Here is a 14,498-nt window from a genome sequence, read left to right as displayed (position 1 = left end):
GACCCTCCGCGCTAGGCGGCGTGGTTTGCGCCTTATGGGCCGTTCCATAGGGGATGCCTGGCATAGCGCTAGGCGCCCACTGTAGGGGCTGCTCTCAATGTTGTGAGCCCTCCAGCCAGCGTACGCACCCACATTCTACATAGGTGGGTTCCTAGCGGGCCAATGCGGGATGAATAACATGTGGAAGCACCAACCCTAGAGGAATCAATGGTGGAGGCAATGACCAAACAGCACTGACGCACTCGCGTCATTTCGTGACCTCAATTACACATATCATTGATGCATACCATAACACAATCTCATTACTGCGCCGTCTGCAGCGACTTCCGCAGGGCGGCGCAGATGGCATCGCCAACCTCGTTCGTCCGCGCCCTTCCACCCAGATCTCCGGTCCGGATCTCCAACCCTCCCGCCTCCTTGGAGTCCAGCACGTGGCCGACGGCCTTCTCTACAGCCGCGGCCTCGTCGGCGAGCAGGAACGAGTAGCGAAGCATCATGGCCAGACTGAGGATCTGGGCGACGGGGTTGACGACGCCCCTGCCCGAGATGTCGGGCGCGCTGCCGTGCACGGGCTCGTAGATGCCGTTGCACCGGCCCTCGCCCGGGACCGCCGAGATGCTCGCGCTCGGCAGGACGCCCAGCGTGCCCGTGATGCCGCCCGAGATGTCGGACAGCACGTCGCCGAAGGTGTTGTCGGTGTGCACGACGCCGTTGAAGCGCGTCGGGTCGCGCACCATGAGCATGGCCATGCTGTCGGCGAGCTGGTGCCGCAGCTCGACGTCGGGGAACTCCCTGTCCATGGTCTCCTGCGTGACCCGCCTCCACAGCCGCCCGCTGGCCAGCACGTTGGCCTTGTCGGCGCTCCACACCACGGCCGGCCCGCCGCCGCCGCTGCCGTCGCGGCCCATCAGCCGCGCGACCGCGGCGCTCACGCGCGCCAGCCGCTCGACCTCGGACGAGCTGTACACCCACAGGTCCGACGCCGTCGTCTCCTCCTCCACCTTGGCGCCGAAGTAGGCGCCGCCGCAGTTCTCCCGCACCACCACGAACTTGGTCCCCCTCACCAGCTCGGGCTTGATCGGGGAGGCGTCCACCAGGGACGGGACGAAGATCTCGCATGGCCGGAGGTTGGCAAAGGCGTCCAGGCGCTGCCGCAGCCTCAGCAACCCAGACTCGGGAGTCGGGTTCGCGGCCGCCCACTCCGGGCCGCCGATGCTACCGAAGAGCACGGCATCGCTCGATGCTGCCAGGTCAAGCACGGCGTTGGTGATGGGAACCCCGTGCTTGTTGATACTCGCCCCACCCACTAGGTCAAAGGTGCGCGTAAACTTGAGGCCCGGCCGGCACTCCTCGATCACGTCGAGAACCTTGAGCGCCTCGGCCATCACCTCGGGGCCGACGTGGTCGCCCGGCAGGACGAGGATCTTGTATGTGCTCGGCTGTGCCATGGTGCTTGTCTTGTGTGATGTGCTCGGAAATACAGCTCTTTCGCAGCGTTCTCAGAGGGCGGCCGGTGCACCAAACAAGTAAAACGAGATGGCAGGGGGCTACATGTAGTAGGTGGCACTGTAATTCCATGGCGGGGTGCAGTGGAGGCGTGCCCGAATTGCGCCCGGTTTCGGCGTGTCCCACCCCCGCCGCTCCGACTGCCAAGGCCCGTAGAAAGGAATTGCACTCCTCAGAGCTCGGCTGCCTTGCATCTTGAGGGGTAGGTACCTGAACTAGGTGCATGGGTACCTAGGTAGCTAGGTTAGATGGTCATGCCGAAGCACGAAACTCACAACACGCTCCTCTGCTGGATCCCTTCCGGGACTCATGACAAGCAGGGTTAAGGTCATTCATTACCACTTTGCTGCTTCGACGCACGTTGTACCATAGCGTAAAGTGTCATATCATTTGTACAGCCCGCCAGACAACCCCCATCCTCCTCACTCTCGCGAACACTAGTCCCCATCCCGATCCGCCGCCAGCAACACCATGTCTCCCCGGCTCCAAGGCAAGGTCGCCATCGTCACCGGTGGTGCCTCAGGCTTCGGGAAGGGAATCGCCGCCAAGTTTGTGCAGGAGGGGGCAAAGGTCATCATCGCCGACCTCTCGGCGGAGTCGGGCCGAGCCGCGGCGGACGAGCTGGGCTGCGCGTTCGCCGCGGGCGACGTGACCAAAGCGGCCGACTGGGAGGCACTCCTGAAGCAGGCCGTCGACGCCTTTGGCGGCCTGGACGTCGTCGTCAACAACGCGGGGGCGACGTACGTCAACAAGCCAACCGAGGACGTCACCGAGCGGGACTTTGACCTCGTCATGAACGTCAACGTCAAGTCCATCTTCCTCTCGACCAGCGTGCTGCTGCCCTACTTCCTCGGCAGCGGCCGGCCCGGGTGCTTCATCCAGGTGGCCTCGACCGCGGGGGTCAGGCCGCGACCGCGGCTGACGTGGTACAACGCGTCAAAGGCGGCCGTCATCAACGCCACCAAGACCATGGCGGTCGAGTACGGCCCCAAGCAGATCCGGTTCAACGCCGTCTCGCCCGTAGTCGGGAGCACGGGAATGTAGGTTGCCAACCCCGAGACTCGGGAAACGGGCCCAGAGCTGAACCCTTTTACAAAAATAACAGGACCCATCTGTTCCTCGGGAAGCCTGACACCGAGGAGAACCGGGCCGGGTTCGTCTCGACGATCCCTCTGGGGCGAGCCTCGACGCCGGCCGACGTGGCCAACGCGTGCTGCTACCTTGCCAGCGACGAGGCTGAATTCATCACGGGTGTGAACATTGAGGTGGACGGAGGCCGATGCGTTTAGAGAGAGTATTTATGTTACAGCAGGCTGGGATGATGAATTATATACACCAATATATGCACCTATATCTGAGATAGACAACCCGGGTCCAGGGTGCGGGGCCGTTAACCCGAGGTCTCACTCATCATCACAATGAAGCAGCACCAGTCACAAAATCAAGAACTTCCAATCCGTGTGGAAGTAGGGGGCTTATAGCTTCCCCCGCGTGGGTAAAGATTAGCACTAGCAGAACGGATCCACTGTTCCAGGCCCAGAATTAGTTGGCAGAGCACTACAACGGTATCTGCCTTCACTACCCCGCCTTGGAATAGATGGCTTGGCTGCGGATTTCCGAGCGACCGGATTTTACCCTGGGCAGCTTGATCTCTTCTACCGTACTGAACTGCTCTTGATCTTCCTACCAAGACAAGCGACCACGCCACGCCCAAGAAGCAAAATCGCCTTTTTGTCTTAGGTGCGAGGCATCCTCAACCGTGATCGTCCTGGACGTTTCCTGCCCTTTTGCTCGCCGGGATGCTGTCGTCGGGTCACACGCTCTGCCAGAGTTAGCAAAACACACAGAAAATCGTGGCCGGCAAACACGAGCAAACCCCCCATTATCGACCCACGATCCCCATATCTTCCCCCGGTGAACTGTCCGGGGGGCTCGGGGTAATATCGCGCCCATAACCCATAATCGACAAGGCCGAAGGCGCGCGAGACGCTGCCGGCCAGTGGATCTGCGGGGATTGCATCGTTGCATTTCTCCAAAGAATGCGGGGTCGACTCCAACCGCACCTCTCAACATCGAATTGACGATCCGTCATGGCAACACTGCCAGGGTTCCGCGTCTTTTGGTCGTGCTGTCGGCCCAGGGCACCGGGGCAACACGCATTTCTCTCGCCCACCCGGCCTGGGCCCCCGGCAGTCTCAAGGTGAGCGACCGGGCCGAGGCTAACAATCTGCTTGACCAGCGTCAGTCATGCCATCTCAAGTATAAATCAGCTACACGCTCCCCGCGAGTGTTGGCTCCCAAGCTGGTCCTCTTTAGCACCTTTGAAAAGGCTTTGACTCCCGCCGCCCGCGTACGACTCGAACACCCGACAAGATGGCGAGGTCACTGGCACTGGGCATGCTTTACGGCCTGTCCTCCCTTCTGGGGACGGCCCAAGGCCAGACGTTCGACCCGAACAAGGCCGGGCAGCAGCACTGGGACCCGGCCCTGGTCGGGACGGACAAGACCACCAACGCCACCTTCAGGAACCCCGTCATGACGACCAACATCGGCGACCCCTGGATGACGAGGTACTCGGCCGGCGGCGAGGACTGGTACCTGTTCACCTACACCACCAACGACAACATCACGCTGAAGCGGTCCAGGTCCTTGACGGACAACTGGGACAAGGCCGAGTCGCGCGTCATCTTCAACCCGGACCCCAACAGCGGCGAGCCCTGGTCGACCGACATCTGGGCGCCCGAGATCCACAACATCTCGGACAGGTGGTACGTCCTGTTCACGGCGACGCCAGACCGCGACAACCCGCCGCCCATGCAGGACGCCCTGTGCCCCATCAACTGCCCGGCCGTGAACCACCGCATGTTTGCGCTCGAGAGCAGCGGGCCGGACCCCTGGACGGCCAACTTTACGCTCAAGCCCGAGATCAACTCGTTTGACCAGTTCGCCATCGACGGGACCTACTTCCACTACAAGGACCAGCTCTACCACATTTATTCGTGCTGGGAGCACGCCTACTCGGCGTGGCCGGCCAACCTCTGCATCACGCACATGTCGAACCCCTGGACCGTCGACTCGAACCTGACGGACCGGCGCATCATCTCGGTGCCGGACCAGGCGTGGGAGAAGACGCCGTACGGGCGGCCCGACATCCGGCTGGCCAGCAACGAGGGCCCGCAGCAGCTCGTGAACCCCAAAACGGGCCAGAACTTTGTGATATACTCGGCCGCGCGCGTCAACACGCCCTACTACTGCCTGGGAATGCTGGAGCTTGTCGGCAACGACCCGATGGAGCACTCGTCGTGGCGCAAGCACACGCAGGGGTGCCTCTTCCACCTCAACACGGCCGAGGGCGTCTACGGCACGGGCCACGCGAGCTTCACGACGAGCCCAGACGGGTCCGAGGACTACCTGGTCTACCACGCGCAGACGACGCCGAACCCAAAGGGCGACATCTACCGCACGGCGCGCATACAAAAGTTCACGTGGAACGAAGACGGCACGCCAAAGTTCCCCCTCGCCGGCAACGGGCCGTTCCCCGTGCCCTCGGGCCAGAACGGCCAGAGGCCCGCGGCCGCACAGGCGCAGCCGAGGGGGTTTGGTGATAGCTGGAACTTTTGAAAGGGGGGGTCAAAATGGGCGCGGGGATAACGCGGGTTATGTTTTACGCGTCTTAATATGATTAGGTTCATGTCCAGATGGTGCTTGACGCCTTCGGGCTCTACGTGACGATACGAGTGACGACTCTATGCCGTAGAAGATTTCAGCTTCAGACGACATTGAGAACGTGGGAAATCCCAGGAACTAGGTTGACCTCGACAGTTGGAGCATTACTGACCGCCCCGAATCGAAGGGGAAATCTCATGCAGGTTGCCCCGGGGCAGGGGTTGGGGTACGTGCGGGGGAATGGGGAGACGGAGGTTTGCTGACATGGGTCACTGCCGAGGGTATCGCGATCCGTCAACAACGGTCATGGCCATGTCCTGCCTTGGCCCCGTGGGGAGTCGAGCGCCTGGGATGGCCATGTTTGATCAAGGTGTGGTGCTGAGCGGCGTGCACCAAGGCAAGCAAGGTTATTACCCGGGGATCTCAGGAACAGCCGCTGACCGCTACTGTGTATGTGCTCCGCGACGGCCGTCGCGAGGCCGCCTTGACCGCCATTACACCACCACGTGTACGTACGTACCTTGCATGCAGAACAGCGGGGCGCCCGGCCCGGACCCGGGGGTCTCGTACCGATCCTGGGAAGCTCCATCTTCCCACCCTCCCCGGCGCGAGAGGATCGATGACGGCCACGAGAGCGGGTGGCACAACGGCGTTGATGGAACGATGGGGATCGAGGGGGTGGGTGTATGGTTCGGGTGGCCGTAGCAAAACAGATAGGGATGGAGAGGGAGGACTTGTCATGGCTACCGATCAATGTCTTGACTTGTTTTGTTTCTGACGTCTGGGGCGAATCAGAAGACGGGCCGGTGTAGCTAGAACTGCGGCAGCACCCCCACGTCACCTGCTGGTGCATGTAGCTGACGGACGCGAGGGTCTAGGGTCAAGGGTCATGAGCCGCGTTGCTGATTGATCCGTATCTGCATCTGGTCTTTCTCTTTTTCCCCCTCTCTTTCGATGGTTCAATTGCAGCTGGTTTTGTCTTGTCGTCATCATGTTGTATCTTTTATTTCGTCGTCCGAGTTGGGATGGCACAAGCACCCACCAGCGCACACCGTCATGGAGCCGCAGATGGCGTCGCACGGAATGCGTGCAGCCCCAAAACCGAACCGACTGGACGACAATGGCCGACGCCGTTTGGGCGGGGAAGCCGTTCTGCTGCACAGCGATCGCCGTGCGTCCAACATGATGCTAGGGCCATTGCACGGACGGTGTGGTGGAATTGGCTTCCTGTTAAACCCCTGGCTTCCGCGGGATTCGTTCCATTTGTTCTTCGTACGGGCTAGCAACGGCTAGCAAGGGCTAGCAAGGTCTCTGCCAGGCACCTAGACCTAGAACAGGCAAATGGACCAGCAAGGGAGTAAACTGCACCGTCTGGTTGGCTAGCCATCTAGAGACCCTGCCGGCTGCCTGCCTTTTGGTCGGGAGCACGACTTGGAGCTGTGCAGTGATGGCGCCGCGGCAGGCTGCCTGTCCCGACTGACGTCTTGCCTGCCTGCTGCTCGACCAGGGTGAGAGGCAGGCAGATCATTGATCAAGTGAGGCTTGCACAAACTTTTCCCTTCTTTCTTTCGTCGTTGCCACCTCGTTCTATTCTTTTTTCCTTCTTTTTTCCTCTTTTCATCTGTTTCCCCAACAGACTGCTGCCTTCTCCCATCAAAAACCAACCACGAGAGATTGACCCAGAATTGAGCCACCATATTGGTTGCCTTACGCCCGCATCTCAACACAGTGGGAAGGTGCTCCCACGCAGCCACAAAAAGCTACCCGTAGGCAGCCCAAGGTTCATTGAAAATAAAATAAGAATAAAAAAAAAGAATAAAAAAAAGGCAAGGTTCCAGAGCCGCCTTTCTCTAGCGTCAGGTCTGCGACATCTGGAAGCATCTTGGGACGATCAACACCCCGCTTCCTCTCAAACCCTCTTCCTTCTCACCAACGTCATTTTTAGCCTTAGACTTTTTTTTCCCTTATCCTTTTGCTCACTGTGTCACCGTGGCTGGCCACCTGGCGCACTCTCTTCAAAAGCCTGTTGGTCCCCATCCACGGCCCCGACACCGGTCTGGCAAGCCCTACCCTCCTGAACGCACACTCTAGTCGACAGCCATCGCAGTGCATCGTGTGCTGCCGCCGCCGCTGTCCCGGCCTCTCAGGTGTGCTTGACGGCTCCGGCGTGACCAACCTGGCGTGCGTGTTTCTCAGATCGCCTCGAGCTGCCTCGCGTGGACTCACGCCGCGTCGCGTTGGCACCAACCCACACCAGCAGTTGCTCGCAATGGAATCAAGGTTACCGAGGAGGATGGGTAATACTCGACTTTCGGCTTGAATAAGACCCCAAAAACAAGCAGCTAACACGTTTCCCCTTCCCTACGCAGCTTCGTTCAGCCGCCCTTCGTCACATGTGTTGGCCTGGTCCGAGAAAAACACCACAGAAATGGATCGTGAGCCGAAACCCAAAGATCCCGAGGCAACATTTCCACCTCGGAGGCAGCTTCCGGAGGACGGTGGCGGCACCAGGCGCAAATTCAACACCCGCCAAACCAAGCACTCCCAGAAGCCACCTCCCCTCGACCGCGGCTACGCCGACGCCCCGCTCGAGAAGACGAGGAGCAGCGAGACGGTGGAGAGCTACGACATGCTGGATGACGACTTTGTCGACGAGCTCCGCCAGGGCTGGGATGATCTGGGCGACAGGTCGGCCCTGAGCAGGGACGAGGAGTCGGCTCGGCGGGCCTCGTCGCAGGCGCTGCTCGCCCGGGAGGGCTTCGTGGTCTCGACGTACAGCCTGGCCAGAGAGTTCTTCATGCGTCTGGTTGGGGGCGGCGGAGTGGGTGTCCTCGCGCCACGATACGGGGCAACATCATACTCGAGGAGGGGGTAGGGTATCGGTGGGCTGGGGTGTGGGCGAGCTGCGTGGTGGCAGGGTCAGTCCATCGACGGCGTCTCCTTGCCAAAGCTAATCAGGGAGGGATAAAGGGTTCCTGGCGGCCTGGGGGCTACCCAAGGAAGCGACTGGGCAGCTTCCCCAAGCGGGACGACCCAATCAGGAGAATCTCCCTCTCTCAGACAGCAGCGTACCAGGCCCCAGCGAAAAGAAATAAACAACCGTACCTTGCATCACACGCTAGTGGTTTTTGAAAATAACCTTCTCTTTTTCATGGCCCAAGCTGCTCCTGCCCTCTCCTAGTCTCCAGTCCTATGGTACCCTGGGGGGTGACAAACCTCATCCCCAACAGTCATATCTGTGTTGGAGTCTATAACTGCGGGCCTGGCTCTGTTCTGATTCTACCCCGGGGCAGCCAGGCCGTCACGATCACGGGACGCGGGAGGGAAGGGGTGGGGGAACCTTGTTTCCAAGCCAAAGGAGCAGAATTTTCAAGGGCATGACGAACAGCTCTCCAGCTTTCTCCGTTAGTAATTCCCGCGTGCGGTTCTTGTGAGGCATTGGGTCGCCTGTGTGATTCTCCGAAAGGGCACCGCCCAGGTTTGCCAAACGAGTATAAAACCCTCGCCCCCGCCATCCCTAACACCTATTCTGCACTTCACACTGGTGAATACACAGTAACAGCTCAACCACGGTAACGATATCTCCAACCTGACCACATTCGAAACCCTCATAAACCTTCACACAGAATACCTAGTAAGCAAATAAACCAGCCCATCCATTTCTTCAGGAAGGCGGTTCTGACCTTGTAGCCAAGGCGCCATGCCTTTTTACGCTCCCGACCCCTGGTTCCACATTCAGCAGGACCAGGGATATCAATACCAGCCACATCAGCACCACCAGCACCAGTACCAGCACCACCAGCAACAACCACAGCAACGGCAGCAACTGGACCAACAGGGGCAGGAGCTACAGCTCCAGGAGCTCCAGTACCACCACCACCACCGCCATCAAGAGCCCCACCAGCAGCCGCTTCAACAGCAGGAGCAGCAGCAGCAGCTCCAACAGCAGGAGGAGCTGCTGCTGCTGCTATTTCAAGAGTCCCAGCAGCAGCTGTTTCAACAGCAACAACAGCAGGGCCAGCAATACGACCTGCGACCACAGGGGCCCCGAGCGCGGGGAGCGCGGCCCCCGTCAGGGTACGTGTTGGACGGCCAGTACCCCGGCCTCCCCGGCCAGCCGCCCTACCGGCCCATGTACGATTTGCCTCGTGCGGGATCCCGGATGGCGGCTCAGGGGATGCCGGTGACGAGGCCGGGCACTCTCTCGCCCGGGCAGGGGCCAGCGGCGCATGCTGGACTCGCTGGTGCTCCTCATCAGCCGGTCCCAGGCAGCCAAGATCTGCCAGCCCTGCCAGGAGGCTACGCCTCGCAGATGCTGGCCAGCCAGTACATGATCTTGCCTGGCCAGCAGCAGCACCAGCAGCAGCAGCAGCATCACCACCACCACCACGAGCAGTTGCCGCCGCCCTGGCACTACCCCCGGTCGCAGCCCCCGACCCAACAGCCCGCCATGCCGGCCAGCCCCGTCCCCCAGCAGCACCCACCGATGATGGGTTTCCCGGCGCCGCGGCCGCAGCAGCAGCCCATCGCCGGGCCGGCGGGCGGCATGTGGGGGGCCAGCGACATGGTGGTAGGCAGCTACACGCTCGCGCCGCTCCCGGTCGGGGGTGGTAGCGGCGGAGGCGGGGTGGCATGCGCTCCTGCCCATGCCTGGGCTGCGGCACCGCAGGGCAGGGGAAAACGCAAGCGGCCGTGCCCCGCGAGCGCCGGCGCCGGCGCCGGCGACCCTCGGCCCGTTCGCAAGATCCGGACCTCGGCCGCCTCGTCGTCGTCGGCCACCATAGCGGCGACGAGTCCCGACGCCCCGGCCACCATGCCCGCCACCGCCACCGCCACCACCACCGTCGCCCCCGCCGTGGGCGCCGAGCCCTCCCCGACCACCATCCCCGCTCCCGCGCCCGCGCCCGCCCTAATTGCCGGCCAGGGTGACACCGGCGTGACCTCCCCGCCCCTGTCGGAGGAGGAGATTAGGGTCTTGGAGGCGCTCGGGCCTGCGGTGGCAGCGACCCCGCCGCCCCAGGGGCCCGCCGCGGTGCCCGACGACCCGGCCGCTGCGGACGGGCAGGGCGATGTGCCGGCTGCCGCCGCGGGCGAGGCGGCGGGGGAGCAGGAGGAGGCGGTGGTGATGCCGGCTGCCGCGGACGAGGCGGCAGGGGAGCAGGAGGAGGAGGCTGTGGTGGCTCCGGCACCCGCCGGCAACCCCCGGGACCTCTTTGGGGTGGACCCGGTGGACTGTTTCGCCGGGTTCGCGCCCGAGCTCAACGGCGAGCTCCCAGAGTGGCTCACAGAGGGGTGGGAGCCCGTCAACCTTGACGATCTCTTCTCGGGCCCCTCCTTGGTCGAGTAGGCCGACCCCTTTTACCTCTGGTCTGCTCGTCCTCGTCCCGTCGGTTTCCTTCAGTGTTCTTGTTCCTTTTGCTGTCTTTCCTATTCCTTCTCCTTTTTTTCCTTTTCTTCTCTGTCGGCGTTCAGCGGCGTTCAGCAAGGTGTAGCCCGGCCATCAGGAAGGCACGGCCGGTCACCTACCTATATACCCAGGGTAGCGATAGTGTTGGGGTGGTTTTCTTTTTTCTTTTTGCACTTTAGCATTTCATTCTGACCGATCCAGTCGACAAGATTTTCTCGGTCATGTCTCATCATCTGCATTGTAGGCAAGGTCTTGTATCTGGCCGGCAGGCGGCGTCTATGCGGTTTATGTGTAGCAGGAAAACATGCATCCCCGACCAGTCATCCAGCCCAGGCTTCAAGTGAAAAAAAAAAAGTGAAAAGCGGCTCCGGGTGTGGCAAAGGGCAGTCAGGAGCGAAGGCGGAAAGCTAGGGCGTATAGAAGGAGGTCAACCGCGGACGCCGGGTGGGTTTGGCGCCCGGCACAGCGGGCGCATGACACTTGATAAGCCCTTCAGGGGGCGTAGAGTTGTATCTGTGGCTACCGAGGGAGGGAAAAGAGAGGATGTTTGACGACGAGATTTTTCAGCGCCGAGTGACCAGCCCAAGAAAAAAAAGGTATCCCCCTCCTCCCCAGATGGTGTTGTACTTTATCAAGCGCCCAATGACAAGCCTTACCTCAACGACTGCTAGAACGGCGTCGGGAATGGTTGGTTTTACGTATACATGTGGCTATAAAAGCGTCGTGGCTTGTAAGGAGGCCCAAATACGAACGAGGTGAAATAAAATCCCCCTCTTTGAGTGGTGCTGTGTTTCATCAAGCCTCCAGTAGCAAGCCTCGCCTCTATGGTTGCTCGAATGGGATTGGAAGTGGCAGCTTTCACTCAATAACATGCGACTCCAAAGTGCAATGGCTTGATCGGGACGTGATTGGGAGCATCATCAAGGTCGATTGCGATATTCTCCAGCAAAAGGTTGTCAGTCAGAGTTCAGGTGACAAGCCAGCCCTCATGAGTTCAGCAGGTGTGCTAGGGACTAAGAGATTTATTTACTGCTATCAAATGCGCAATGCAAGCCCCAAAACCCGGACCGTGAAAAAGTAAATCATTGCATGAGTGAAGCGTGGTTGGCCGATGCCCCAAAGCTGGGAGGAAGGAGACGGAAGGGAAATGAAGAAACAGAACAAAAATATAAGCCCCAGCCCAAAAAGAAAAACTTGCACACAAAAAACACATGATACATGCTTCGGGATCATGATTCGTCCATCAACCCACAGGCTTGTACTCTCACTTTTCCGAATCAGTCTCCTGCTCCCTCTTCCCTTCATCACCCACCCAAACCAAGCCCCCTTGAAGCTCAGCCCCGACGGTAGCTGCTCCTGTCACGATCTCCCGACCGCTCGCCGCCGCCGCCACCGCCTCCGCGCCTGCTCTTGCGCTTGTCGTCCTGGTAGGCAAAGTCGTTGGTGGCGATGCCGCTGCCGCTCAGGCTGCTGCCCGTGAGCTCGGGGATGGGGTGGTGGTACGTCTTGGTGCCGACTTCGCTGCTGGTGCCCACCTCGCTGCCCTCGACCCACGAGCCCGGCACGCTGGCCGACTGCCTGGCGGCGGCGGGGTCGGTGGGCGGTCGGCTCTTGGATCGCGTGCGGCTCTTTGAGCGGTTGCGGCGCTCGTCGGCGGCCGACGCCACCGACGACTCGGCCTCCTCGATGCGCCGCATCGCGAATCCACGCCTCTCGTCGGGCCCGCGCTGGAAGCTGTAGTCGCGCCGGGGCGGGGCAGCGGCGGCCGACGAGGCCTGCGACGACGAGGCCGCCGACGAAGACGCCACCGTCGACGCCGCCATGGCCGACCGTCCCTTCTCCTGCAGCCGGCGGGCCTCGGCGCGGATGCGCTCCTGCTCGCGGCTGTGTACCTTGTCGGCCGTCGAGTAGACCTTGCGGATGCCGCCCGTGTTGCCGCCGCCGCTGGACTTCTTGGGCGCCGACGTCGCCGACGTGCGCTGCTTGTCGCCGCCCAGTAGCTCCGACGTGACGCCGCTGCCCTCGTCGTCCTCGTCCTGGCGGCTGCGTTGGTGGCGGTGGCTGCGGTGACGACTGGGCATGGGCTCCGAGACCTCGGTGCGGGTGCCAGCGCTACTGCCACTCGGGTTCGAGCCGTCCCACTGGCTGCCCTCCGACTCCTTGTTGAGGCCGCCGACGCGCGCAGGCTTCTCGTGGCGGTAGTTGCGCAGCTGCTCAGCGGCCTCGGCCTCGGCCTCGGCGTCGATGAGCGCGCCGTCGGCCCCGACCTTCCTGCGGCTCTTGTTGCCCGCCTTGGCGTCCTTCTCCTCCTGCTTGCGCCTCGCCTTCTCCTCGCGCTGCCGCTCGCGCTCGCGGTCGCGCGCCTCCTTCTTCTTGCGCCTCTTCTCGCGCGCGCCAATGTCGGACACGCCGGCCGTGATGCCCGTCATGTACGTGTCGTCCGTGATCTCGGTGCGCGCGTCGTCGTCGTGGTACCTGCTCCTGTGGCCGCGGAGGAGGCCCTCGGAGCCGCCCGAGACCGTGGTGCCGTCGTCGACGTCCTTGTAGACGCTGCCGCCGCCGAGTTTGGTCGACTTTGTCACATTTGACAAGATGGTGCCGTTGGGGCCGGTGCGGCGCAGCACCGTCGACTTGTAGTCGTCCCAGTCGTTCTCCTTGAAGTAGAAGCCGCCGTTCTTGGCCCAGAAGAAGAACCAGATGCCGCCGATGACGAACCCCGCGCCTATCAGGCCGAATAGCGCGAACACGGCGTTGTTGTTGATGTCGTGCGGGTTCACCGCGCCCCGCGAAGGGTCCGGCCGCTCGCCGCTGTCCTTTCGCGGCACCAGGTTGCGCGCCGTCAGCACCGCCCGGGCCGCCAGCGGACCGAGCGACGACGCGTCTGCGGCGCCCGTGGCCCGGCCGATGAGGCTCTGGATGATGGCTGGGGCCATCTTGTCGCCGGCGTCGGCTGCCAGCCGTCGATGGAATGTGTGTCGGGTCCCAGCCGGAAGAGGCGGTGTGGCTCAGAATGCTTGTCAACTGCTTTGTTTGGCTGGAAAACCAACGGGAAGAATGTCCAAGATGTCTCAATCAGACGTCGGGAATCGAAATAGGCACCCGACCTTGTGTCTGTGAGTGTGTGCGATGCTGGTTGTGGTCCTCGAGGCTAGAGTGCTCTCCCTCTAGACCAGAAGAGTTTGATAGTCTTCACCGCCGTTGAGCGTGTGATTGCCCTCCACCTGCAATCTGCCGTTGGAATTTGGAATCTGCAAGAACAAGCAGCAGCCGTCAGACCGAGCAGCGCTTGCTCTGTTGTCGTGATGGCAGTCCGTCTCCACAGAAACCGCCTCGCCTCGTCTGCCTTGGATTTTGACAAAGATGGGGGGGTTGGGTGTGTTTGGAAATGGAGGTTGGGCGAATGACGTCGCGAGTAAACACAAATTCGGCCACGGCCAATTGCTGTCCCAGCAACCGCCATTCCCCCAGCCAACGCACGCCACAACTCCACTCCTGCTGTGCCACATCACATTAATCCTGCTAAGCCGCAAAAGATGCGTGATGCGCTGGAACGTCCACGCCCCTTGGCAAAAAAGAGAGCCTCCCGCATCGCCTCGTCCATCCATGCTACCTGAAACTGCGTTTCGCGTTGCATTCACACTCACACGCCCCCTCCTCGCGCCAAGGCCTGCTCACCAATCCAAGCCAGGAAGCTAGGGGCGTCTATTCAAGGCGATGAAATAATCACCCAGCAACAGCTAACCCTCTTGGCCATCTCCCTTGTGCCGGGCGTCTAAATGGCAATGCCATATTACGGAACAGTGTCTCAGGACATCCGAGCTATCTACGGCTGCTAAATCCCCTTTCGGATTGCAATTAGCTTTGTCTTGCAGCCTTTTTCGTGTCTGGGACTGATGTATCCATCCACCGGAGCTCCAAA

General features: G+C 61.4%; 6 protein-coding genes across 6 annotated transcripts; 4 read left to right on the top strand and 2 right to left on the bottom strand.

Moving 5' to 3' along the window:
* Positions 1-179: 179 nt before the first annotated feature.
* On the bottom strand, positions 180-1,536 carry GGTG_10453 (hypothetical protein). Its single transcript, XM_009228326.1, has one exon. The coding sequence runs from the start codon at positions 1,446-1,448 to the stop codon at positions 303-305; it is 1,146 nt and encodes a 381-aa protein (XP_009226590.1). The 5' UTR covers positions 1,449-1,536; the 3' UTR covers positions 180-302.
* Positions 184-2,965, top strand: GGTG_10452 (hypothetical protein). The gene is made up of 2 exons (XM_009228325.1): positions 184-2,546; positions 2,612-2,965. The coding sequence occupies exons 1-2, from the start codon at positions 1,978-1,980 to the stop codon at positions 2,793-2,795; spliced, it is 753 nt and encodes a 250-aa protein (XP_009226589.1). The 5' UTR covers positions 184-1,977; the 3' UTR covers positions 2,796-2,965.
* Positions 2,966-3,051: 86 nt separating this feature from the next.
* On the top strand, positions 3,052-5,205 carry GGTG_10451 (alpha-N-arabinofuranosidase 2). The gene has a single exon (XM_009228324.1). The coding sequence runs from the start codon at positions 3,880-3,882 to the stop codon at positions 5,125-5,127; it is 1,248 nt and encodes a 415-aa protein (XP_009226588.1). The 5' UTR covers positions 3,052-3,879; the 3' UTR covers positions 5,128-5,205.
* A 273-nt stretch (positions 5,206-5,478) lies between these two features.
* On the top strand, positions 5,479-8,047 carry GGTG_10450 (hypothetical protein; the record flags this gene model as incomplete). The annotated part of the gene is made up of 5 exons (XM_009228323.1): positions 5,479-5,622; positions 5,704-5,850; positions 6,193-6,380; positions 7,195-7,469; positions 7,542-8,047. The coding sequence occupies 5 exons, from the start codon at positions 5,479-5,481 to the stop codon at positions 8,045-8,047; spliced, it is 1,260 nt and encodes a 419-aa protein (XP_009226587.1).
* An 825-nt stretch (positions 8,048-8,872) lies between these two features.
* GGTG_10449 (hypothetical protein) lies at positions 8,873-10,519 on the top strand (the record flags this gene model as incomplete). The annotated part of the gene is made up of 1 exon (XM_009228322.1): positions 8,873-10,519. The coding sequence occupies one exon, from the start codon at positions 8,873-8,875 to the stop codon at positions 10,517-10,519; it is 1,647 nt and encodes a 548-aa protein (XP_009226586.1).
* Positions 10,520-11,487: 968 nt separating this feature from the next.
* Positions 11,488-13,933, bottom strand: GGTG_10448 (hypothetical protein). The gene has a single exon (XM_009228321.1). The coding sequence runs from the start codon at positions 13,510-13,512 to the stop codon at positions 11,914-11,916; it is 1,599 nt and encodes a 532-aa protein (XP_009226585.1). The 5' UTR covers positions 13,513-13,933; the 3' UTR covers positions 11,488-11,913.
* Positions 13,934-14,498: the final 565 nt, after the last annotated feature.

The sequence above is a fragment of the Gaeumannomyces tritici genome (assembly GCF_000145635.1).
Source record: "Gaeumannomyces tritici R3-111a-1 unplaced genomic scaffold supercont2.6, whole genome shotgun sequence".
NCBI lineage: Eukaryota > Fungi > Ascomycota > Sordariomycetes > Magnaporthales > Magnaporthaceae > Gaeumannomyces > Gaeumannomyces tritici.
This window is presented reverse-complemented; position numbering and strand designations above follow the sequence as displayed.